This window comes from Coturnix japonica, chromosome 15 (genome assembly GCF_054131305.1).
Source record: "Coturnix japonica strain WE chromosome 15, WE-NBRP24, whole genome shotgun sequence".
NCBI classification, from domain to species: domain Eukaryota; kingdom Metazoa; phylum Chordata; class Aves; order Galliformes; family Phasianidae; genus Coturnix; species Coturnix japonica.
This window is the reverse complement of record NC_140677.1, coordinates 8,103,868-8,129,373: the sequence shown is the minus strand read 5'-3', so window position 1 is coordinate 8,129,373 and position 25,506 is coordinate 8,103,868. Positions and strand designations below refer to the sequence as shown.

Here is a 25,506-nt window from a genome sequence, read left to right as displayed (position 1 = left end):
CATCAGTAAGATGCATATCTTTATATTCATAATGGATGAAAAAAAGACCAAACTTAAAATATATGATAAACTATTGATGTGAATGTTATCCAACATATTTAAGGACTATAGGATCAAGCTGTCAGAAAGTTAGAAAAAACTGGTATCTGCCAACTTGTATATGTTTGTAGCAAATCTTTATAAACAAGTGGAGATTTCTCCAAAATATAAACATACACATCTTGGTAATGTTGCAGCCCTTGTAGGCCCTGCTTCAGTTAAACTAACTGAACAGGACATAGAAAACTACCAGACATGACATGAGAGAATGCTGAATGTAACAGGCGGTGATGTAAGGAGCTGACAGAAGTTACTGACAGTGCAGTGATGGATGGCTGGATCTCATGGGTGGTTGAGAGAGTAATGCAAGAAGCTGATGAGGGAATATGAGGCATCTTTGGGGGACTACAATCGTGCAGGGCAATGAAAATAAAGCTGAGACAGCCTATCTGACAGCATGGGAAATACCAGTTTGGGGTACAGACTGGATGGGAGGAGATGGACCCCCTCAGGCCCATAAGGAAAGAGGCAGACAAAACATTGCTGCTGTCACTGTTGGTGTCTATTCCAGACCTGGCAGCACCAGCAGCCACCCACTATTTCATAACATTTATAAAAACATTGAATAATTAAACATGACGAAACATTTCTGTATCTGGACTTTTTCTCTCCCCATAAATAATCCATTGTAATTGAGTTCTCTCAAAGATGAAATGAATGAGGGTACAAAATAAAACTGTTTCTGTTTTACCTGATATTGATTTTTGAACATTTTCCAGCTTTCACAGCAAAAAAAAATACTTCAGGTTTTCTATCAGTAAAGACACACATCGCCCTGCAGATAAAAAAATAACAAACTTTGTGTAGGATTTGACATGAAAAAGAATCCTAAAACAAAACACCAAAATTACTGTAGAGGATATGAATACTATTCTTAAATACTTTTCAAGAGAAGGCAATGTGTATCAACTGCATCAGAGGGCTACAGGGCTACCACAGTTAATACTTCTTTATACATTGAGTGCTTAACACTGCCTTTCCTTGCATTCCAAGTTAAAATACTCATTTTAATAATACTAGCCATTATTTTTAACAACAAAGGATTCTTCATGCTTTAAAATTGTGTGAAAATAATCTCTCATACACTTTTTTTTTTTTTTAAATTATTCTTTATCATCTCATTGGAAAACATCAGGACTCCATTTAGAGGGGTTCAATGTTTAATATAGGAAAATGGAATCAAGTTGCAACATAAACCACTCCATCCAGAGATCTCTGGCAGAGCCTTCTTAGACAAACAATCTTCTTTCAAACTCAGCGACCTGCTTTGAGGATGATTACTCTATGGCTCAAACCAAGCAGTTGCTTGGCTATTCTGAGAGCTGCTAATGTCAACAGGTGTTATGGGATGCCTGCACTTGGAGAATCAGAGGAGTAGAAAGTGAAGGGATTGGTAAGGAAGCCTCCCACTTCTCTTTTTGATCATGCTGAGTATCTGCAATTTTACTTGTAGTTAGCAGAAAGTAAAGGGAACCTGAACATAAAAGTAAAGGGGCACTTGTCTGTCTTAAAGAACAGGTAGAACCACTCACAGGAAGCAACAGGCACTTTTGCTGTGGAAACAGAATGCTCGTTGACTTACAGAAAGTAGCATTTCACAAGACCATGCCTTTGGCTCATTTGATGTAACTTGGTTATGTGTATCGCTGCGGTTCAGCACAGAATACTTACAGAATCAGTTTCGATTTCTGGAGTTCTTTGGAGCCTGAGATAATTCCTTTTATAACATATCAAAACAATGATATACTGACCAAGACAATATAAGCATCGCTTCTTGAGAACAGTTTAGTTACAATGCTGAGTTCTCACAACCAGAAAGTGACAAAATGTTTATAGAATGACAACATGACAGACAAGTACAAATAAATTAGGAACTCAGCGACTTCATAAACAATGCCAACAATAGAGGAATTAGAGCAGCATTCTATGTTAAAAAGTGTATCACTGTTCACTTAGGAAATACAATGAAATCTGTTAATATTAAGCAGCATTCTGTTTTAACCAGGGGCAATTATTGTAAGCCTTAATGCTAAATGAAATATAAATGGAAAGAAAAATCAGAAATTAGAAACTTATTTCATGCTGCTGCCAGAAACATCAGATCATTTTCAACCTTTTGATTAGGAAGAAAATGAAGTTTAGAAAACACGGTATTTGTGGCCTGCCTATCAATACCAGTAAGTATTATGACTGTGTTGCTTTAATAGCATCACCACACATCCAACAAATGAGTCGCAGCATTCTGCATTTTTATGATTTTTACCTAAAATTCCCAAATAAAATCTATTTTTTTTCTTTTAAGAATGACTACATTAAACTAAGAGCTTAGAAATGTGACAGTGCTTCTAAAGCAAGTATTCCTTCTGTATGTACTTATTTTGCATACATAGAAATTGTACTGGAGATCACTATTTACTTTTTTTTTTTGCCTGCAGTCTTATCTTTGCAGTAACCTACAGGCCTTGGGCAAGCCCAAACTACTCAAAATTCCATTATCCATGTCTTAGTGAGAATTAATGACACTGTGCAACTGATCTTAGTGACCTACCGTTTTGCTTTGCTAGAGCTAAATGTGAAGGACTGCTGCTGAAGGGAAAGTGGGAAGTGTTGGCCTCCTAGGGTACAGATATTATTGTCTGAAGGAGGTACAAAGGAAGACACTGTTTTTCCTTGGAGCAAATCCTTTACATTGACTGTTGCTTTAAAAACCAGGTCTAGTTCTGCCAGGCATCACGCATCTAACATAACCCTCACATATCCTGCAGTTCTGCCATGCCTTATTATACCTCAGGGAAAAAACAATATACCAGGATTCCTCACATTTATTTAGGTGTAAGAGTCACTGCTTGTAATGTATAAAGTCTTAGGACTGAACAGAACAGCTTGTCTCTGAGGGATTACTACTAATATTATTGTGGTCAGAAATCTGCTGACTGTACTCATACCGTATATTTTGGAAGAAATATTAGCATGCATTATGAAGGGGCCAAGTTCCATCTTTCTTAGCACAGCACGTTTCAGGATGGAAGGCAGGGCAGGCAGCTGCACTGTACACAGACACTGCTGTATTTAGAATTATACAGAAGTTATGGAAAGTAATTCTTTATTTTCTTCATCGTTTTCTCATAATGTGTACCTGGTTTTCACAGAGCCCAATCCACCAACAGCACAGCATTCACAGTTTGGAAAGAAGATGCAAAGATCTTTATGTAAAGTCTAAGGTAGGTGGAAGCTGTGCTGATATATTGGGTTCAATGCTGTGCTAATACACTTTGCCTTTCAGCAGAGCTTATTAGCTTTGGCTTGACATCACACTAATTTATCTTCACATTGTATTGCATGGAAATAGTTCTTGGTTGGCTCTGAGCACAGGAAGAGCATATTTGCATTGGTAAAACACAATGGAGACGTGCAAATATTACAATAAGACCCTTATGCTGATACTTTTTAAGCAGAGGAAGCATGTGTCTGAATGGAAAAGTTCAGATGATCTGCTTAAGGTAGAGAACATGATCAAATAAACTTTCAGTGGATCACAGAAAGCTTAGAAATACATACGAAGAGGTAACAGTAAGTGTGTGGTAGTAAAAAGATTGATAGCTACTAAAAACATTAAGTCAATTATTTATGGTAAAAGTAATAACAGTGATAACATTAAAGATGTACTTTGATGATGCCTTAAACATGTTTTCTTATAGAAAACTACACTTAGAGAATGAGCTGGAAAACTGATATTACTTGAAATCCAGAGGGGTTGTTTTTGAAAGAAGGGGGACTATGTGGCATCTCAATATCAGTCTTCTACTTTTTGTGTATCTTTCAAATAAATAGGCTCTTAATGACAGATCTGTAGAATGCTGTGGTTCAGCAGCTCCATCTGTTTCTTTCACAGGTCACAATTACTGAACCATGTGTGTTTGTCCAATTGGAAATAGGGGCTTTAAGCATCAGCCAAAAACAATCAAGAACGTAGTTTATAAAGTTATGTGACATTGAAATATATTTATCTTTGGAAGAACAGATTCCTATGAGGATTTACGTCATGAGGTCTTGGTCTGCACACTGACTTTGATAGTTTCACAATGTTTCCTATACCAAAAATGAAGCAGCAGCAATCCAAAGGGGGCCCCAAATCCTTTTATTCTTATGAACCACTTAGGATCTGGCAAAAAGAAAACTCTCATTTCTAGGGCATCTTTATATACATATCTTTGTCTTCTTCCAACACATTAAACAGACAGTAAATGTAAGCAGACCTTTGGGCTTCTTTATATTACTGATTGCTGAGTAGTGCTGTAACCCAGGGCAGACATGGAGAGACTCATGGATATCACTCATGGAGACTACAAAGGTTTGAATACAAAGGACCTTTGCAGTCACAGCCAGTCCCTTGACTTAGAAGAGACCACATGCACAAGCATATGACCATATTTTTTCTGATCAGTGCCCCAGTATTGCAAAATGTGCATGTATTTATTTTTCTATTCCAAAGACAAAAGTGTAAGGCAGATTAAAGTGCACCCACCACTAGTCTGCACTGAAAGATGTCCCAAACCCACTGCTTTTGGCATGGAACAGGCTGCTAATCCATACAACTCACCATCACGGGCCCAAAGCCAGCGCTGATTTATGGCAGGCTGGGACACACCAGGGAGAGCAGTTCATCACTGGCGAAGGCTTTTAGCATCTTCTAGACAAACAAATTTCACATATTGAATATTTAAAGCTGTGTTTGCAACACCGCTATACATTTTCTCAACACACAACATAATAAACGGGGAGAAAGACCATTAATAAACTACACCAAGACTACCAGCGTCCCTACACCAGGAGCAACGTCAGCTTTAAGGCACCAACCTCACGCAGCCCGCTCCTTGTACCACAGCTGCACTGACGCCGTGCAGCTCCCCCTCTCCCCCGCCCCTCCGCCATCTCGGCCCTCCCACTCCTCCACCCCCAGCCGACAGGGGCCGGGGTCTCTCGGCTCGGGGAGCTCAGCTGGGTCTCACCTGGGCGAGGGCGGCTTGTGAGGACAGGCCGCGCCTACGGGGGAGGCGGGCGGCTGGGTGGGGAGGGCGAGTTTAAAATGGCGGCGGGCCGGGCTGTGGCCGTTGGCTGCGAGGAGCCGAGCGTTCTCGTTCGCTTCGGGCCGCTTAATCTATAAGACTAACTCTTGTGTTTTTTGAGGAGGATGTTGGAAGCCACAGCCGTGCCCCTGGTGTTTAAGAGATTAATTAACTTCTGGCTCTTCCAGTTAATAGTACATTAAGGACAGCCCCATTTAAAGTTTTTTGTCAAAAATAACATCTCATGATGCCTTCAGAAACCTCTGGGAAGGAGGTGTCAGGAAACCACTTGGATGTAGGGTTATAGAACGAGGTGTTTGTAAAAGAATATCATTGCTTGGAATGACTGCTCTTTTGGTTACAGCCTTTCTGAAGCTTTGCAGCATTTAAACAAAAAAAAAAATAATGGAGACACCTTTTTCTTAAGGTGTGTCTTCATATTTCTATGAAGAATGGTTGTTGTGGACTCTTTAACCTGTCACAGTGGGATGAAGTGCGTGAAATTAAGGTGCTGAGCCACCAGTTTGTTGGGCAGTGTCTCAGCACATCTTTGCCCTGTTCACAGGATCATAGGATGGCTCAGGCTGGGGGGGACCTTAAAGATCATGGAGCTCCAACCCCATGCCATGGGCTGGCTGATCCCTCCAGCTCAGGCTGCCCAGGGCCCCATCCATGACCTTGAGCACCCCCAGCAATGGGCACCCCCAGCTCTGGGCAGCCGTGCCACTGCCTCACCGCCCTCTGAGTGCAGAATTTCTTCCTAACACCTAACCTAAATCTCCCCTTTTAGTTTGAAGCCATTCCCCCTTGTCCTGTCACTGTCTTTCTTTCCATTGCTCCTGAAAGGTACTGTTAAGGAAGGAGTTAAATCATTCATAAGATTTATTTAGCTTTCTCATTTTACTTTGGGATTTTCAAAGAAAACGCATCTAGTGTAGCTTTGTCATATGCTGGATTAGACTGCTGAAAGTTCTTGGGTATTGGAGATAAGGAAAACAGTAATGCTAAAACTGAGCTACAGGTTATTAAATAAAAGCAGCTAATAGAACAAGGACAAAATAAAGATAATAGCAAATGAAAGGTTAAAAACTTGAGAAGTTCTGTAGACAACAGAAACTGTTGTTCATTATATGTGGTGTTACTAGAAGTTGTCCTGAATTTTTTTCTATGCATTGTCATTAAACTTAGCTGTTCTATGACCTAGTTCTTGTATACTCCAAGGTTTGATTTGAAAGCATGTTAATGTGGGAACACTATGAAACTAATGGTTAGAAAATCAGGAGGTTTGTTTTATTGACTTCTTTAAGGTCAAACCTTTACATCAGCTTCTGTTGTTGCTTGAGCTTCTGGGTTATGTTTTTCTTTGGCTACCTGTTTTAGGCCTCTGCACAGAGTACATCTGCTAAAGCTCTGGAAAAGCATGAGGAATGTTCAGCAAGTGGGTGAGTAATAATTTGGAGAAATCTGTGAGAACTCAGATATGTGTACCTTCAAATGCTACCCTTCAATTTCCCGAGTTGAAACCTGTACACATTACACTGTATTTCAGTGGACCGATTTTTACTGTGTCTTAGAGCAGTAAATTGGAACATACAGACAATTCTTACTGTAAATGCTCTAAACTCGAGGTGTGGTTAGATATCCAGCCTTAAATTAAAATACCAAGATGTCAGTAGTGTCATGCTGGGAACTGAATTGATTTAATTTTGGATAGTGTTCAACATGCACTAGGTATTTGATGTGTGATATTAAACCCAGCCATTTTAAAAGGACCCCCACTGGCATGACTTGGCTTTGTATCAACAGGAATAATACTGTAATTTCCTTCATCCATTCATGACTTTTCCTTATTGCATACTGTTGCTCACACTTGGAGCAGCCTGCCAGCTGGTATATGCCAGGTGGCCTCCCTTCCCTCCTGTGTAAAGCTCCCTTTCACCTCTGATGACCATTTGCCAGCCTGATCTGAATTCTATTGTTCTATTATATGCCTTTTTAGACAGTTGCTTTATATAGTAGTTCAGTCCCTTGTCTTTCGAGTTTATTCTGTAAAACACCATGTCACATTTTGGAAGCTGTATGCTAGTTAAGCTGAGAAAGGAGGTGCTGTGGCATTCTATGAAATTTTCTGTAAATCCTTCTTGCCATTCTTGACTTACATAGAAGGGTCACGCTGTGTGCCTTGTGGCCTGCTTAGCCTTCACTTGGTAACAGCTGCCATGGAGCTGAGGCATATTTGCCCCAGTGTCAGGCCAGTCTTCGTTTCCTCTTAAGCCAATAACCTTCCTTACGCATGTTTGCCAAGGTTATGTCATGCAGGGTTATTTACCTGTGTAGTCACCATTGTATCTACACTGTTTGTGGATCTCTGAAAATATTCCAGCAGAGTGAATGTGTACTTTTCATTTTATCTAATTTTTTAACTATTGTGGCTGTTTCTGAGTTTCTAGAACAGAATAATGGAATTTGAGAGAGAGAAACATATGCAATCTCTCCATTGGCCCATGGCTCATAGAAATGTGGAATAATGCCTTCAATTCAGAAAACAGCAATTTGGAGAAGACAGTTGTTGGTTGTGTTCGAAGTGAGAACTGGCTTTCCTGAGCCCCACAAATACTTCATCAACAGAGGTTTTGTATAAATCTCTATTTGAGGTCTGGGGAAAAGTTATGAAAAAACAAGCTGGGTTACTTTCTCTTGAGACTCACAAGATCAAACATTTGCCAGTTTTCCCTCCCCTCTCTACAGCCTTGTTGTTCAGGTTTGGAAGGTTTAGATGCTGCTGCAGGAGAGGTGGGAAGGCTGTGGAGCTGCTCCTCCTGTATGTGTCTTTTCTTTACAGCACAATGGATGGTGCTGAGATGAGATCAAAGGCTTTAGAATCCCACCTACACCAGACTGGTTCTGTTCATGAAGCATACAAAAAATTACATTAGTTCTGTGAAATAATTGTGCTTCACCACTCCAGAAAGCACTGAGTGCTCAGGGAACTAATACCCGATGCTGGAAAATAGACCACTTATGTTTTGTCAGGCTTTATAAGAATCCACCCCATGTGATCACTTGGTCAGATTTCAATTCAGAGCAGACTTTTAATCATGAAGATGAGTTTAATAAGGATACCAACCCAGTTACCCAGTGTTCCTGGATGTATGAAGGCGGTTAGCGTAGGGCTTGAAAGAGTTCATTTGTTCCTCTCTTTTGCTTTTCCGGGTTTTATGTGGGGGCAACTGGAATCTGTTTACAGCTGGAAAAAAATGGTTGCATCTGGGAAAAAAAAAAAAAAAGCAGTATGTTCCTTTACTCTAAGAACCATCAGCTTTGTGCTCTGTGTGTGTGTGTGTGTGTGTGCTAATGACCTCCATTCCTTCAGAGCAATTCATTAGTTACATAGCAGCAATGAAAGCATACAAGAAAACTGACAATGTGCCGTGTTTTGCTCTTGTATTGAAGCCATTTGCATTTAACTTTGGCAGTTATATTGCAGTGAAGGAAGTTCTCCTTTCAGTTGCTAAAGTGCTTTATAGCAGTTATAGTCTTTAAACACCCCAAACTGTGCTGATGACGGCTATTTGTTTCAACTTTACAGTGTAAAAGGAGATTTTGTCTAATATCTTCTATATTTTGGTCACGCTTCTTTGATTCAGAGAGTTCTTCAAACAGCCTCTGGATGACCAGTAGAAACTTCAGATAGCGTAGCCACTTCTCTTTGTCCAGTAAAGCCATTACATTATAAGCTATTGATTTTTATAATACAATTAAGTTGTCAATGATTTCTTAAGTAATCATTTTACATTTTTCTTATACACTCAGCACATTGTCTGTTCTAAGTCAGACCGTAGCATTCTCAGTCTGGAATGAAACAATCTTCATGCTGTTCTCGGAATGAAACCATCTCCTTGCCAGTCTCAGCACTGCAAGAGGATTTCACCTCTGAAATGAACAAATGACCTTTGATCATGATGGGTATATACAATAAAATTTTTAAGCGCTGTAATTTGCCGCTGTTGGGACGTTCTTAAGACATACAGTTTATCATGCTTTAGTTTTAGTGACTTACACAGACAAGAATAAAAACTGCAATTTCACAAAAAGCTTCATGATTCAGGGTTAAAATAGACAGCTATCTGAACTCACTGAGGAATTTCCTCATCTCTTCATCACACAGATTTTACAATGAAGGAGGATACCATAGAGTATGTATGTTGAAGTAGAATGAAGCATCTGAAGGCAAGATAATGGTTATGGTGGGTGAAAACGGTCTATTCTATTCAGACATTTCTTGTATTCTTTTTCAGTGCCTTTATTTGTCCTGATGACTTGTTTTGGAGTTTTTTTTCTTTTTTTTTTCTGGTCTTCTTTCCAGTTTTTATTTTTATGGGCAAGACAGAAAAGAAGTCAATATGTAATTTGACATTGCTCATCCAACTTGTCAGATCCTTGTTTGGTGTCTTGACATTGCGGTTCCACATATTTCTTGTTCACATTGTTAGAGTATAAGGTTTTTCGCAGTACGTACCACATATAAATGTCTCTGCTGTGGTATCTCTTAAATGAATCTTTTTGAATTAATGTAGGGTTTTGAAGCAGTGCAAATACTTTTGAATGAAACTGTCTATATCATTGCAGTTCAGATAAACATAAAAACTCAAATATAGGTTTTGGGTATCGAGGGGTGTTGCAGTTTTCATTGACTTCCTTGGGGTTGATACACTGTATGCCATACAGCATTTTCTGTTTTGCCTGTATGGAATTCTTCTGTCAACAAAGAAAACTTAAAAACGACAGGTTTCCTGGAGTTTTTCTGCCTATAGTTCCTCTAGTCAGTTTCTTCTGTCTTTTTGTGGCTGCCTTAAAACTACCACCCCACTTTTCTTTTTCTTCTGTATTTTCACATTCCCACATCTCCTGTCTCTTATCCCACATCTCAGCTGTTCTTTTTGTTTTCCAAAAGCTCATCTTCCCTCAGTGCAGATCTCCTGGATATTTTGAAGTCTCACTTAGCATCCAGTCAGGGAAGGATGTGCTGTGGTTTGTGCAATGCAGGAGATGTGCTGAGTGGACAGCCAGGAAATAATGCATATTAGTCTGAAAGAAAATGAACAGTGGCTTAATTCATCCCACCATTCATAAATGGCAGAACTAGTAACGTAGGTTCTTCTCTCAGCTGGGACCAAATATAAGACTGGTGTGGTTCAGGAGGTAACAGACCCCACAAGGGGCACTGCGGTGTCTGAAACTGCGTTTATGGGTTTGATTCTTCATTGTCATCAGCTTGAGAAGAGAGATTACTTTATCACGACCTTCCCCTGACTGAACTTTTTGTTCTTGGATCTTACTGCTAAATATATCATTTTATTACTAAGACAGAATATACTGCACCTTGAATCTGCTCCTGGGTGGTTGCTGAGACAAATAGGGTTACTCAGGTCCAAGTGATGATGGAATCTGGTTTAGCTCAGCAGTGGCAAACATTGGAACTGATGTCAGATTTGCTACTAATAGAAATTTGGGTTGGCAGCCATGAAGGTGAACTTGGCTGGATAAAAAATATGGCACCTGGCATTTTTGCTTTCAGCAACTTGACTTTTTGGCCACTGCCCTGCACTGATTTAATAAAATACATTTAGGAAAAATCCACAGGGACATTTTTTATAAGATAACTCATTTTCTATAAAACAAAATACAATTGAACTCTTCTAGTTGGACTGTAGTAGTATGTGTGATCTGGCATGAATTAGGGAAATCAGAGAGAATGCTCATCAGAAAGAAGTTGCAGAGTGAGTAAAGAAGGATGTGGATGTCTTAGAAGTGCAGGAAATGCTAGAAAATTGACATTACAAATTTAAGAGCTGGTCATGTAACTAATTTAATATGTTTTAAGTCTTGCAAAGATGTACATTCATAAAATATGGAGATGTTGGAACTCTGAATGTGAGCAACCTGTTTGGTTAGGAACAAGTATATAAAGTTGAGGCTTGGGGTAATCAGAATCAGATGAAATTCACTGGTGCGCAGTGCAAGGTTACACATTGGGAAATGAATAAGTTTCAAGCTCATGTATTGGAAACGACTGAGGAGAAAAAGAAGCGCGAAGCTAAAGAGCAATGTTGGCAAAGGGACAAATGAGTCTGAAACAGTCATGAATGCACTTCAGATTTGGAAACTGAAGAACATTTTTAGTCATGAATGAAATTCTGAAGCAGCTTTCCAGTGCGAGGTTATAATCATTTTGGAGGTGAAGATAAATAAAAGGATTATTAAGATCTGATGTCTGGAATGAGCAGCACTGTAGTCTCTAGGAGGTGCTCTCTTCTTTTTTTTCTTAGGAGTAAAAGTCTTAAAACAATTCAGTGCCTTGCAAATTTCTCCCTTTCTTGGAGGTAATATGCTGATATCTCATCTTGTATAACTACAAAAAAAAAAAATAAAAATTAAACCATATATAACTCTTTATTAAAGATATTAAAGATGCCTGATAATATTTTACCTAAAGATGCTGAGCTCTGCTTATCCCTGAAACCTTACATTGTCTTCTGCTGCTGATTCTTTGTAAAACTGACATCAGCTTAACAACTTCCTTTACATCCTGGCACATGTAATAGGCTGCATCTGTTTGCTCTCAGGAGGAGTTGGGATGTTTGGGAGTAACTGGTTAATACATTCACAGGGTTTTTTGTAGTGTGTGCCATCTCTGCAAAGACTGAAGATACTTTGCATCTGTTGACACCAGGGTGCCAGTGAGCAGAGATCACAGTGGGGAGAAAAGAACTAACCAGTACAAAATGCTTCCTTGCTCTTGGATCTTTTAAAACATTCTTTCTATGCTTCATTCCCATGCAAAGAGCCAGATCCTCATTTGTGGCTGTGCGTGAAGGTGGCATAAAGGCTCTATTTTATGCCGAGTGCCCTGAAGCTGTTCAATTTCTGCTGCAGTTCCCGGAGAAAGCTCCCCCCGTTCTGATTTGTGCCTACAGAGGCTGTTCTGACAGCTCGGGACTGCAGTGCATTCAGAGTGTGTTGGAAATGTCCTGTTTCCTGGGGTAATGTAAAATCAGCGAGGAAGGCTGCTTGCCAGTGCCTGATTAACAGGCTTTGGGGCTGCTTGAGCCATTATAATAGTGGATAGCAGCTGGCATACAAAGCAGGATCAGGCTCAGGCTCAAAGGCCATGAGAATGGGTTTTCTGGATATTCCATTAAGTGACTGAGAGGAGAATGAGGCCTTTCTGTCTTCTGCGGCTTTGGTCTGAGAAGCTGCAGTTTGTGTCAGGTTTCTCTAAGGACCGTTCTGGGCGAATGCTTAGAGGGTCAGTCAACAAAGTCAATTGCTTTTCAGACCACATTTTGAATGTTTATACAGGGCTGTTGGCACTGAGCTGAATCAAGAAAGATTAAAAAAAACAAACAAGAGGAATTTTGCACTGGATGTCCCTGCCTTTCCTGCTCTGATCTCTATACTCTGGCACTCCAACCAGGACTGACGCAAGGCATTTTTGTTCCATCATTTTCAGTTCCATGGCTGTGACACCCGTTACATCACAGCTGTTACATGCTCTTCCAGATCCACTCAGTTCATCCTCCAAATAAATATGTGGCATGGATTCTGGCATGTTTTGTTTTTCTTCATTTCTTTATTTTTGTTCAGAATATTACGTTCAGGATATCTAGCTTTGCATTGTTTAAGTCCCTGATAATTAAGCTATTCCACAAATGTATACATTGCTTTGCTTTTCTGCTGAATATCAAATGTCCTGTGGGTTCAGTCACCCTCATATCAAGATTGTGCATCTGCCCAGATTACTGAGTAATCTTAATCAGCAAGTGGAATGTGCTAAGGACCTTATTTTGACAGCATCTAAAGCAGTGTCGTTCCTTAGAACTGTCAGCTATTAGGGTATGTAATCAAGGTTGTTATTATTATTTTTTTAAACTTAATTATGTACCATTAAGATTAAGTGTTTTTGGTACAGAACAATAATTAAGATAATAGGTAATTGGATGAAAATTCTGTTGTTCTTACAATGACATATGGTAAATGCATGGGGTTGATTGATACAGAAATGCTTGGAGTGCAGTAGCATTCTTTCTCCAGTTTCTGTCTGGCAGGTGCCCACAGCACAACAATCCTCATCCTGTGTGACACTAAGGAAACAGGCTTCAGCAGTTTCAGAAAGAAGCTGAGGATCTAAACTGGCAGCAGGTGTGAAGCACTCCCCACCCCTTACCCTTGAGTGTCAGTGTAGGTGAATTCTAGAAACCTTGGTAAGAAAAGAGCATAATGCTGATATTGTTGTTCCTGTGTGCCTTAGGAGTGATCAGATGGGCAGATCTTATGCCACCCCATGATCTGCTCTAGTTGATCCAGTCTGTGGTCCCTCACCTCCCCAGTATGCAGTGAGAGGGTCCTTTACCCTCTGCACTATAGCCCACAGCAGAAAGAGGACTCAGATTAGGGCGGTTCTGCCCGTATTGTTTCACTTGCTCCTAATCTGCTCTCAGTAATACTTATAAGCTGCACCATTGCTTCAGAGAGAGTTGCAACGTTTCTCCAAGATATGATATCATAATTCTATTAATGACCTGAAACTCTCTTCTAGAGTTTGTAATAATTCACCTGCTTCCTATTTGTGCAGGAAAATGATTTTGTTGCACCCCAAAATAAAATCACAGCTTCTTTTCTGAATATTGTCTCAAATTTTTAAGACTTACATCACAAAAGTAGCTTTTTATTTTATATTTTTTTATATTTTACTTTCTTAAAATCCATGTTCAACTTTTATGGCATTGTTGCCATCACTGGTTTTCCAGATGTATGCTGGTGATTTGCAGATGCCTCAGTTGTCATGGCTGCTACATCTGACTGGTATCAGCTCATGAATTATGCATGTTATGTAGTGGTGATGTATTAATTTCACACTAGACTCTGTAAAGTTACTATATTTACAGATTAAACATAATTCTTCATACTTTCAGAGATGTACATTAATTCTTTTCACTTCAGGAGGAATCTGAAAGGGCTTGTTGCATTTCATAGAAAGAAATATAAATCTAGTGCCTATTTGGAAGATGAAGTCCATTAATATACTAGTAAAGTTTTACAGTTTTTTCTTTCATGATTTTATCTTAATATAGAACTCTACAGAAATATGGGGTATATTAACTTAAAGAAACTTCGTGCCCAAGCCCTCCAATGCTTTATACTGTCCCTTTAGAATGTGTTCTTCCATGTGACAATAATTGCATTAAGTATTAAGCATTCTGTTACTTTATCACCTGTCTCATGTTGAAGATGAACTGTTATTCATCCTGAAGTTTGATGAGAAGGATACATTTACATCAATATACCACTACTGCTTTTCTACAGCACTGTTTTTTGCCTTTCCTTAAACAACAAGCTGTGAAGTAGTAAAGTAATATGTGTATTAAATGGCATACAGTGTTAGCATACAACACATTTCTGACATCTGCATTGTTCCTTATAAGCTAAAAGTCATTTAATCTGAGTGCATTAATGAGTACAGGTCAAATGTGTTCCCCAGTGCGATGCAGCTTTAAATCCCAGAGGTTCTGAATGTCCCTTTAGGTGACTGCCCAGTGTAGTAAGTAGCACTGAGTTGCGACTAGCTAGTATGGCTAATATGATATTAACAAGATGGATTTCAGACTGTTGTGGTAAGCATAAGTCTTGAGTTTGATTTGTGTTACGTTTGGGTACATAATTCCCAGTGGATGTGTTCAGAACAGCTTCAAAAAATCAATGAATGGCCATACTAATTGCAAATCTAAAACATAATTATTGCCAGTACAAATTGAAAGTACCCAAATGTTCAGAATGGACGTGTTTGTTTGGTATTATTTAATAATATCAATTATTCAAGAATAATAGCAAAACCTTCTCAGATAAGTGATCAGTGTCCCACTGTGAATATTCAGTACAGAATTCCTGAATTGGACTGGTTGGTCCAGATATAAGATGTAAAGGGTTTTTGTTTGTTGTTTGTTTGTTTTCAGTTAGGGAGTATGATATTGTTAGTTAGGCCTGGTTTTCATAAAGAGAATTACATCCTCAAGTCAAAAATTATAACAACCTCACTTGCAAACAGGTAAATCCATCTATGCTCTTGCTAGGTGTGCTGCTCCTTGGTAGAAAGCATCCATCATATCTTTGCTCTTTTGAACGGCAGACTAAGCCTATTAGACCTTCATACTTTTTCTCTGGCTAATTTAACCAACAAATTTCATTATCAATTATACATTGCAGTAATACCTCTTAAAAGCTGTTGCATTCTTGTCTGTTGTTGACAGTTTTCTAAGTATATAATGACCTTTCAGTAAGTCTGAATCTTTTCAGGGAAATGGAATTTACTCAATTGTGACCATTGTAGAAGCATAGAGATAGAAGGCTTTATGTTTTAATCAGTTCATTGCTGCTGTTGCTTCGGGATAATTAATCTGTCAGATGAATGCTTTCTAAACTTAATCAAATGTTCTCTCTTTTGCTGAGAGGTATTCGTCCCTCATACAAACACAGCTAATACTTTGGATAGTGTTTGGCAGGGGAATCCTGCTTCTTATCTTGTGTGCTGTATAGCATTTATTAAATATTTGGGGGAATTTTATAACTTTTTCTACATATGTTCAAATAATAAATTAGCTATGCTGAATGAAAGAAGATTTTTTTCTGACAGTCTCTCCGGTTATATACTTTTTAAACAACTCTGACTTATATCAGGTTTAATATTCAAAGGCATTTTGTACGATTCCAGTTCTCTCTGGCTTTAGTTATTCTATCACTGTTCTGTGAAAAATAAATGGTAGGGCTCTCTCTTATTTAATTTATATTAATAACTTATTATACTAGTCTAAATGTATACATTAAAATCATCGTTCAGTCCACTGGGATGAGTAGGTTTTTGTTGAATTATGTTAAAAAGAACTATAGAATTAATTTTACTGGGGCCAGGTCATGGCACCAATCACCATTAATCTGCCTAAGAAAACTAATTGCTGCATGTTGTATAGGTAAAGTCCTGAGTCCTGCGGAAGGTGGAGTCCTGGAAACCTCACTGAAGGCCCCAGATATTTACAAAGCAGATACATGTGATGGCAGCCAAAGTGTTGCTTACATTTTGAATGATGAATGATGAATTGGGTCCTTGAACCCAGTTCCCCCAGCTCAGAAATGCTGTCATGCACAGGGCACATGCAGTTGTCTGTGGACATTCCCAAACACTTGGAATGCCGCCACTTTGGGTGGTTCTTAAGCTCAATATATCTTCATTTTGATGCGGGGCAGCTACTTTATTTAGCTAAAAATCTGGTTCCAGAGGTCTTTTATTCCAGTAACTTGGCTTATGAGCCAAGATTTTTTCCTTCTGGGGGCAGTGGGATGGAGTCTGAAATAACTGGTAGTTTTGCTGTTTGGGTATTACAGTAGTGTAATACTGGATGTGCCAGTTTCCCCTCATGTCCGTTCTTGGTCACTGCATTCTCGTGGTTGTTTGCTGGTATTTGGCCAAACAAATGAATTTTGCACAGTTTCTAAAATGAGGAAATGCAAATTTTCTGTATAATCCAGGATCCGGTCTGTCAATGGCGAATTTGCTATTGAAAGCAGTCTAGATGATTGTATGTGGAATGTCTCTGAGCTTTAATGGGAAGTATTTTTGGAAGGCCTGATTTGTTTTCTGTTAATTTGGTCTTGTGCCATCTTCCAAACCTATTTCCATTGCTTGTACTTACCACTATTAGGACTTTGTGGTGGGCTATATTTTGTCATTTTTACTCTATTTACAATGGCTACTCCTTTGTCTCCCAGTTAATCCTGAAGTTGTTTCAAACCCTCATTCAAGAAAGGTAAAAAGCTGAGCAGGTTTAGCAGGTTACACCATGTCGTGCCAGGAACAAGGCTGCTGTCATAGCAGAACATTGCCTGGTGAAATGGCGCAGTTGCAGAACTGTGGGATCTGCCTGGATGTCATGGAGAAGAGTAGAGCAGCTCACACCTCTAGGACAGGGCTGTCCACATGTGCTGACTGGTAACTGTGACATATGATTTGTTGCTATCTGAATTCAAGCTGAGCTCTATAATCATAATGATAACAAACTATGTATTTTGCATTCAAATTTTGGATGCTAGTTGTGAGATCCAGTGTGGTGAGTAGGAGGTGAAGACCAATAAGAGTTTGATATTTGTTTTCCTTTTGCTTCTGTGGGGGAAAGATGATTTATTTAGATGCCATAAGCTGAAATTCCACATCCATGTATATTTCCCCCCTGCCTTTAAATATGCAAAATAGAACCAAACTACCTGTCCTCTTTGCTCTAATCGAAATTGATGAAATAAAATTACAAAATAGCCCTCATCACCAGTGGAGAAATTATTAATAACTAGTTTGGACTGAGAGCAGAAGTGTGATTGGATGGCAAAGAATTCAAATGTTGCTCTCAAGCCCTAGAGTTTATGTTAATTCATTGGTGTTGCATGTTTTTTTTATGCTGAATTTCAAGAGTTCTGGCACAGCTCTGGCTGTGAATAGTTTTTTACTCATTACTGCTGTAATTTTAATATTCTTTTATTAACTAAATTGCTAAATGCAGTGGTATTAATTCCTCATGACAGCTGCTCTGCTGAAATTAAAGTTAACATCGGAAAAGTGTTGGTGGGTTTCATTCTTATTAAAGTGTCAGCCGTAGAAATAGAGATGGAAGGATGTATGATGTGAGTGTGCAGAGCTGAAACTAACGGACAGTAACACGAGATGGCATTCCTAGCTGCTGTGTTGAAGCAGATGGTTTTGACTGGATTGTGGAAAGGGAGTGGAGTTATTCCTTGGAAAGCTCAAACCAGTGTGCGAACTTTGGGGCTGCTCTGTCACACAGCTGCCAGCACTCCCCAGTGTGTAAGAAAACCCAACTACACAGACAAGTTTCTTCTTCTAGTTGCATGTTTTATGGTTTTAATATGGAGAAGTTGTGCATTTTCTCTACTTCAGTAACTGGGGTAACCTTCCAGGGAACTGTCTTGCCTTTGGTTGCCATTGATAGGGGATAATACATCAAGGATATGCTACACCCAACTCAAAGGCCTAGTGCCACTTTTTAAATAATAATTTTATTGGTTGTTATTACAATGAATTTATAGTAATGCTGCCTGTTAATACTGCGGTGCTTAACACCTGGTATCCCTTGAATTCAAAATGCTTTGTAGAGGAGATGACATTTTCTGTCACATTTTACTAGTAGGCCAACTGGGCAAACAAAGGTTAAAAAAGCCTCATAGGTTGTAAAGCTAATTTGGTTATAAAATGTTTTCAAGCTGGTTCACCTGGTGTGGTTATATGCATTTAGGACAATCTCCCATCTCTTGGGAGTATGGGGTCTTAAAAACCAAGTATATAGTTAACTCAGCAGCCCTTATCTGCCCCAGCGGTGCACTTGCAAATCCTCATGGGCTCACTGAGAGCTGCACCTGCACGCAGCACCAGAATAAGCACCTCTCTAGCTGCACTAAAAGTAACAGCTTGTTTCATAGCATAAATAAGGATTGTACAGTTTCATTACCTGCACATCATGGTTCAGAGCTTGTAATGTCATACATATGGGCATTTGTTTAGTTATAAATTACAATCATGGCCTTCAGCAATGTTAGCAGAGGGAGCATCCTGTATATCTTTGTTTAGATGGCATTGCTTCGATTGCATTTAATTGCTTTCCCCTGCAGCTTTGCTTAAAGGTGTGTGTGATAAAGGAGCAAATATTGTACTAAACAAGAACAGCTAATGAATGAAGGCAATGTCTATTATAAACCGTGTCGTAAGTAGGCAGCTACTAAATGAAGATGGCTACTAATCAAGGCTATTTCTTCACAAAGTGTTGCTGTCTGTAAATCAGATATTCTCACCCCAAACCTGCCAGTGCTGCTTTATTTATGAGTCAGTTCTGATTTCAAGTGGTCATGGACTGAAATAAATACTTCAGCAACATGTCCCCTTTTCTTTATTCCACTGCAAAAATGAAGTTAGACAGAAAATAAAGTGTGGAAAGGAAGGGGTAGCTCTAGGCCATATCTGCAAATTGGATCCCTATGAGTCTTGCAGTGAGTCAGATTTCAAGATTCCTCAGGCTTGCATTCAAGATTCCTGTAATTTCCATGTATAAATGTTAGCACAGAGCTATACCTGGGCTAACTGGAGTGAGAATGTGCTGTGATGGGTTAAGGATGCTGCAAGTTTGGGAATGGCAATGGCAAGCCAGTTCCTAAGAAGTTGGTCACAGGGTCCAAATTTTCAGAATTTCAGGTGCCCAGTTTATCCTCATCTGAAGTATTTTGTGACCTATTTGACAGAAATCCACAAAATTCAAGCGTACTTCTGCTGCTTGTAGATGGAATTGTTCATATTCTCTCCTTATCCCCCATAAACTCATTTAAACCTTCACAGCTCTCTCATTGCAAAAGGAAAAGCTTGCAGTTCATTTATATCAATGTGTGGTTGGAACTAGTGAATATTGATTGGTAGGTCAAAAGGTTTCGTGAACACAAACTTGCCCCCTTAATAGGCCTCTATTAATACAGTTTAACTCCCCAGTTCTCACAAAAGCAAAATGTGTACAAAGCATATACAAGTTAACTGAACAGGAGTTAACATTTCTCTTCCCCAACCAATGTACCATTAATAAATCTCTGATTTTTCTGACAGTGCTACACAAACCTTGACTGTTTTCATTATTAACTTAATTGCTTTTCACTTACAGGTACACGGCCTTTTCCTGTTGGAGGCTAATGCACATCTCCTTGACAGGTAGAATAACCAGAAGGGTTTGAAAAATGATGGAATAGCCAATGCAAAGTGAAATGTGAAACCAAGGTTTCAAGAAGGACAAACTTTGAAAGATCCAGAGTTCTGCTTTGATGTCTTTTGGGGTAGGGTGAACTGCTTACAGGTGTTGCATAGTGGATAGCTTAGTTTGATTGTAGCCTGTAAATACTGTCGTGGCATCAGAATTTCATAGTGATAGACATTAATAATAATAGGAAGCTTAACTGAAAATATGGTAAGCTGCGTAACTTACCATGCTTGGCTGTCTGTTGCCTTGTACCTGATGATGATGAATTGTTTTATAACACGTGCTAGAGTCTGTGATTGTGCACATATGTGACTGCACAAAATCCAAGTCATGAGGTGCCTACGAGCCTGAAATTATTTTGTAGGAATGCTGTTAAATTAGGATTTTCCACAAGACTTACTTTTTTGGACTTCTCCTAAGTTAGTGGCTCTTTGGTAACGTGACAGCCACAGTGCTAATAGTTAATGCATTGGACAAGTTAAAAAACTGCATTTGTGGAAGGGTACCACATACCAGATTTCCAAGTAAAAGTGTAGTTTGAATTTCATGTTGGTTCTTATCTTAAGGTCTGATTTCTTGTTGAGTCTCTCTTCTGCTACCTGGTTTTCATATCTATTTGTCTTTGTTTTCTTTCAGTGTCATTGAATACTCTTTTTCACATTGCTGTTGCACAAAGTCGTATTAGAATTGTGATTCTGATTAGGGTAAGTGATTTCTAAATTAACAAATGGTTTTCTGTTTGATTCAGTGGCCCAATAAATGCAGTCCATGTTGCTGGAGTGCAGTTCTTGGACACACGAGTAGGTCAGCAGTTGAGAACTGCGGGCCCTGACAAAATCATCAGCATTGCTCTGAAACGTGTCTGTGGATAAAGACAAATTGCCAATTGGTTTTAATGAAATTCCTTTTCTCACAAAATTCAGAAGTATCTGTGAGGATTCCTATTCCAGGCCTGCTGTAGGCAGAGTATTTAGACTCTAATATCATTATATTATAACTTCCTTATCCCAGCGGTGTCTCTTGATTTAATTTGTTAAACTGCTTTTGTCTAAAAGGGGAATGTGCAAAAATCACTCAAAGTGCAGTCACACAAAGACGAGGTTCTATGAGATACAATGCTACTTAGCGTATAAACCTCTATTAATATTTTCAAAATAGTGGAAGAACAGTAACTGAATCTGCGGCCCAATATGATTTTTGTGTGTAGAAATGAGAAATAAAATGTGTGTTTCCAGCTTCTGTTGCTTTAATGAACTGGCAGCTGATTCCTCAGCTGAGGATGCATGCCTCCATTGATTCCCTTATCTTTGTTTTGGTGTGTGATAGCTAAATTACAGGTTTTACAAACACTGCTCTTCTTCTGTGAATCAAGTTTACATTTACAGTTCATAAAATAAAATGTAGGTATACAGCAGTACACAGTGTATCTGAGAATTTTCTTCTGTGGTCTGGGATGTCATGTCAGTGTGCGCCTGGGGAAGATAAAAGCTTGCTGATGAGTATGCACTGCAGAATGCTTATGGGAACTTCTCCCGTATGGACATGCTGTGTGGGGAGAGAACATCTGGTGGGCAGAACAATTTTGAAACCTTCATTCTAATGGAAAACTTGATCTGGATGGAATAGACTTCCAGAATTGACATGGTTGTTCGAAACTTGCTCAGAAAAAGTGAGCATATATGCAGTTTAGACCTGTATATGGAAGTGGCAGAAAAAAGGACAGGTATGTGCCAAGTGCTGTGCATCAGTTCTTTGTCAGTTGAGCATTGTGTTAAGCGGACAGGTTAGACAAACTTAGGGCAGTTCAAAAGCAAATCCTGATATTCACAGTGCAGATAAATAGTGCCTAAGTGATGCATCCTTGCTATGGCTAGTAACTTAACCAAACGTTCCCAGGAGTGAGTCCAATGCATTTCTGCTGGTGGTTGTGCTGTTGCTGAAACAAAACTGAAAGAGATGGGCCCAACACTTCCTTACACCTTGGCAACCTGTGATGAGTCCATTTTTTCCCGTGAGATGGCCAGTGTTGTCATGCTTTGTCTTGGTCCGTAAATCCCCTTGAGTCCCTCATAAAACAGTCACATATGGTGACTGTTGGTATTCTCCTGTCATCCATCAGCCATAGCTTTCCACCACTGACTCTTTGTGTGACATAACGGATATGGTCTTCATGGTGAATCTTCCTGGAAGCCAGCTTGTCCATGATTGAAACTGTGCAAGCCAGAACAATCTGACAAACTCTCTATTTCTGTCTCAGCAGAAGCTGAATTGCTGTATGATAGACATTCATCTTGTTTTGGTACTCCCTACATAGAAAGTCAACAGTTTGTTTGCAATCCGTCATGTCATATATGGTCTGCCATACCTTCTGTAGAGAGTTTCAGTAGCAGAGAGAGCAGCAGTCAGCTCATATGCAGCTTTTCTCATGTGGCCTTTCAATTTTGTTCTTCCACATTATCTGCTGCCTAGCTGCTCTGATACAACACATAGTCTCTTTGTGGCATAGCTTTGAACAAACTATGTGGTTGGCCATTTACAAGTCAGAAATACATATTGATTCAAGACCTCTGAGTATTAAATGATGTACCCGCCAGTCTTTCATAGATGAAATTGTAGATATGTGCAAGAGAAACTGATTGTAGTTCTTGGTGTTTTTTAATGTCATGCCTGACACAGGCTGCAAAGCAAACTGTTCTGGCTGAGAATAACTTCTGTGTCTGCTTTCTGTGTGAGGTAAGAAGTGTTGTTCCGTACAATGTGCACATTTGCATCTCTCAGACAAAGAATATCAAAGTTGGGAGTATCTAGGGAGTGTTGGTTAACATTGGGTCACCGTACTTCACAGTTCTAACAGAAAAATTAGGCCTTCTGTTTGCTTCAGACATTTCTATCCCTGCAGTAAAAAATTTTGGTAACTGGAAAAGAAGACTTGAAATGAAACTTACATGGAGAGAAACTAATGGAATGTGTGTAAGAGAATTCTCCTCAGCCAGCTGAGTTGCCCTCACTAGTGCTGTGCTAAAGTCCAGAGGTCTGTTCCCTGTTCTAGCTCTATTCTTTGCTCTGGGTGATTGTTTTTGGTGATTTGTGATGGTTGCATATTTCCAAGTAGCAGCAAACATTGGAGAAGAGTTAAACGTGGCAACACTGTTCATTTCTAAAGTCCCACTTTTGCTGTTATTAAAGAGTAACAACAGTAACTTTTTGCTACGGTAATTTTGTTTGGGTAATAAAGAAAGACAATTTCTTGATATCTCATCCCTTACATTTTAGGAGTGATTTGCACAATGCGTCATGGGACTGCTGAGTCATTCAGAAATCATTGAAAGGTCCTTCTAGTTTTGCATCAGCAGCTGCCTTTCAGGCTGCACACATTCAAGCTTGTCACTCTAGCTAGTGCTATTACTGATTGCTCCCTGTAATGTTTCTCCTTGTATCGTTTCTCCCTCTTTAGTTACAGAGGTGATTTTATTAAAGGCTTTTTTTCTTCCCAAGTAGTTTTTATTAAAGGTTGTTTTTTCTTGCCCCATCTGAAGGAAAGTCTTTCCAAAGACAGAATCATTTCCTTCCCAGTAACTGCATTGACACATATGAATTGTCTGACGCTGAACTGATAGATGAGCTGTCATCAGGGTACAAACCTGTGACTGTTAGAACAAAGGTTGGCGAATTCAAATGGGAAATAAAGTGCAAATTTTTTAACAGCAAGGGAAATTAATAATTGAAACAACTCACCTATGGATCCAGTGAGGAACAGCTGTCTTCCTAAAAGACATGCCCCAGTTCAACAAGAAGATACTGAGCTTAGTGCAGGAATCAACTGATGAAATCCTCTGGGCTGTGTTTGGCGGAAGTCCAGAGCAGAGGATCCAATGGTAACTGCTGAATCACTAAACCAAAGCCAAGCTGCCTCTGAATGAGTAGCAAACAATCTTCCCTTGTGGTTCAGACATCAAAGCAGGGAAATATAGCATTTGACAAGTGTACTGTATATGGTAATCAAATTGCTTCTCATTTACAAGTTTCTCTTTCCCCCTCCCACCTGCATTTTTCATCCTATATTTTTCAACTTTTTTCTCTTCTGCTTTTTTATCGTTTTCTACTCCAAAGCACTGAAATCGTAGGTGAACTTTTGAACCACGCGTGGAGTTTGTTTAGCTTTAGTCATGAATATATACAATAGTTTTCAACTACATGGCAGTTTTACAGAGTGGGCACCCCCATACTGCAATATGAGTAGGGAATGGATAAGTTTTAGGATTAAAAACTGTTTAGAAAATGTGAGGAAAAGAAATCATAGCAACAAATAATAGTGAGTTACTTACTGGTGGCAGCCAAGGGTGCATGCTTGTGATGGCAGCAAATACATCAAAGGAAGGTGGTCTGATTTTGAACAGCTGGCAACAGTGTAGCTGACTTACAATATGTAAGTGTGGTATTCTCCTCCTGTAGGGCATGGGAACTTGCACCCCAAGCTGGAATCCTGGGCTTCTAACTGAGCAATGAGTGCTGACTTACACAGGTTCTCGATGACATTGTGCAGCATCTTTGTACATATGCTTAAGTATTAGGGCTAATTTACTAGAGATTGTTTGTGTGTGAGCAGAAGTATATTGCTTATTTTAAATATTTCATCTCCTTTTAGTGCCACAATCCTGGATACACTTCTTTGAAGTGTAATATTTATCTGACATTTTTGGGCATATTGAAACACTTTCCTAGTGAGATCATGGGATCTGCTCCTTATGTGCACTATGAAAATCTAATGAACGTACAGTGAATGCGTGTGATTTGCAAGCATTGCTGCCTTGCTGCTGGATGCTGCTCAGTGCACACGTAGTATGAACGTATATAGTAATACTCAGCTGGAAGGATTGTAGCCCTCCTCCTAGACAAAAATGTGGATTCATTTTTATAGTGAAATTAGCAAGAAGCCTAGGGATCTCAGCAGAGCATTTTGCTATAAGCCCTACTCATTTTCAGTGTGCTTTTTCCTGCTTATTTGTATCCATTCTCCTGTTGCCTCATATAACAAAGTAGGCTATGAGCTTTTGACAGTGGTTTCTATCTTTCTGTTCTACCTCTTTACAGCATCTAATATCAGGCACACCTAACATGTTACTGTGGCTTCTAACTGTTATGATAATAATTTCAATAATATTTCGATTACGTCGACAATGATTAACTATGCCAAGTTATTGGTGGTTGACACTAGCTTAAGCACATTTGCATCCTGAGTCTTTCAAACAGCAAGCTGCAACATAATGACCTGAAATTTCCCCATCTGAAAATCGTTTCTCAGCATTTAATGTATTGTTTAATTAAATGTGAACAGCGAACTTCTTGTTTGGATTGTTATACCGGGAGAGAATCTGGTTAATTGTCTCTCACTGGAATCTTTTATGATACTGGGGCAACTCAGGAAGTTCCTTTTCAGTTATTATGACAACTAGAAGAGTTTCAGAGGAATTATTTCTTAACCTCATTTTTGC

The 25,506-nt window shown here is 39.2% G+C and overlaps 2 protein-coding genes and 1 long non-coding RNA gene across 29 annotated transcripts in view; 1 reads left to right on the top strand and 2 right to left on the bottom strand.

Annotated features, from left to right (window-relative positions):
* CFAP20DC (CFAP20 domain containing) overlaps positions 1–4,753 on the bottom strand; it is a 58,920-nt gene extending 54,167 nt beyond the window's left edge. For all 8 annotated transcript variants that reach the window (XM_085516734.1, XM_015874916.3, XM_015874922.3 and 5 more), the window contains exons 1-2: positions 4,700–4,753; positions 791–874 (exon numbers count right to left, since the gene is read on the bottom strand). Coding sequence is in view for 6 of the 8 variants with exons in the window: in XM_015874916.3 (XP_015730402.2) it covers positions 791–811 (21 nt within the window). In the remaining 2 variants the exon portion in view is untranslated. The remainder of the gene's footprint in view (positions 1–790; positions 875–4,699) is intronic.
* Positions 873–25,506, top strand: part of LOC107319941 (uncharacterized) — a 224,946-nt gene continuing 200,312 nt past the window's right edge. For all 20 annotated transcript variants that reach the window (XM_085516780.1, XM_085516785.1, XM_085516786.1 and 17 more), the window contains exons 1-4: positions 873–3,320; positions 6,546–6,607; positions 19,922–19,968; positions 20,651–20,718. In XM_085516780.1, coding sequence (XP_085372906.1) covers positions 3,228–3,320; positions 6,546–6,607; positions 19,922–19,968; positions 20,651–20,718 — 270 coding nt within the window. In that variant the 5' untranslated portion in view covers positions 873–3,227. The remainder of the gene's footprint in view (positions 3,321–6,545; positions 6,608–19,921; positions 19,969–20,650; positions 20,719–25,506) is intronic.
* On the bottom strand, positions 10,054–23,851 carry LOC146758352 (uncharacterized). Its single transcript, XR_014934802.1, has 2 exons — positions 23,750–23,851; positions 10,054–10,253 (listed from the first exon to the last, which is right to left on the bottom strand). It is a non-coding gene; the product is annotated as an uncharacterized LOC146758352 (long non-coding RNA).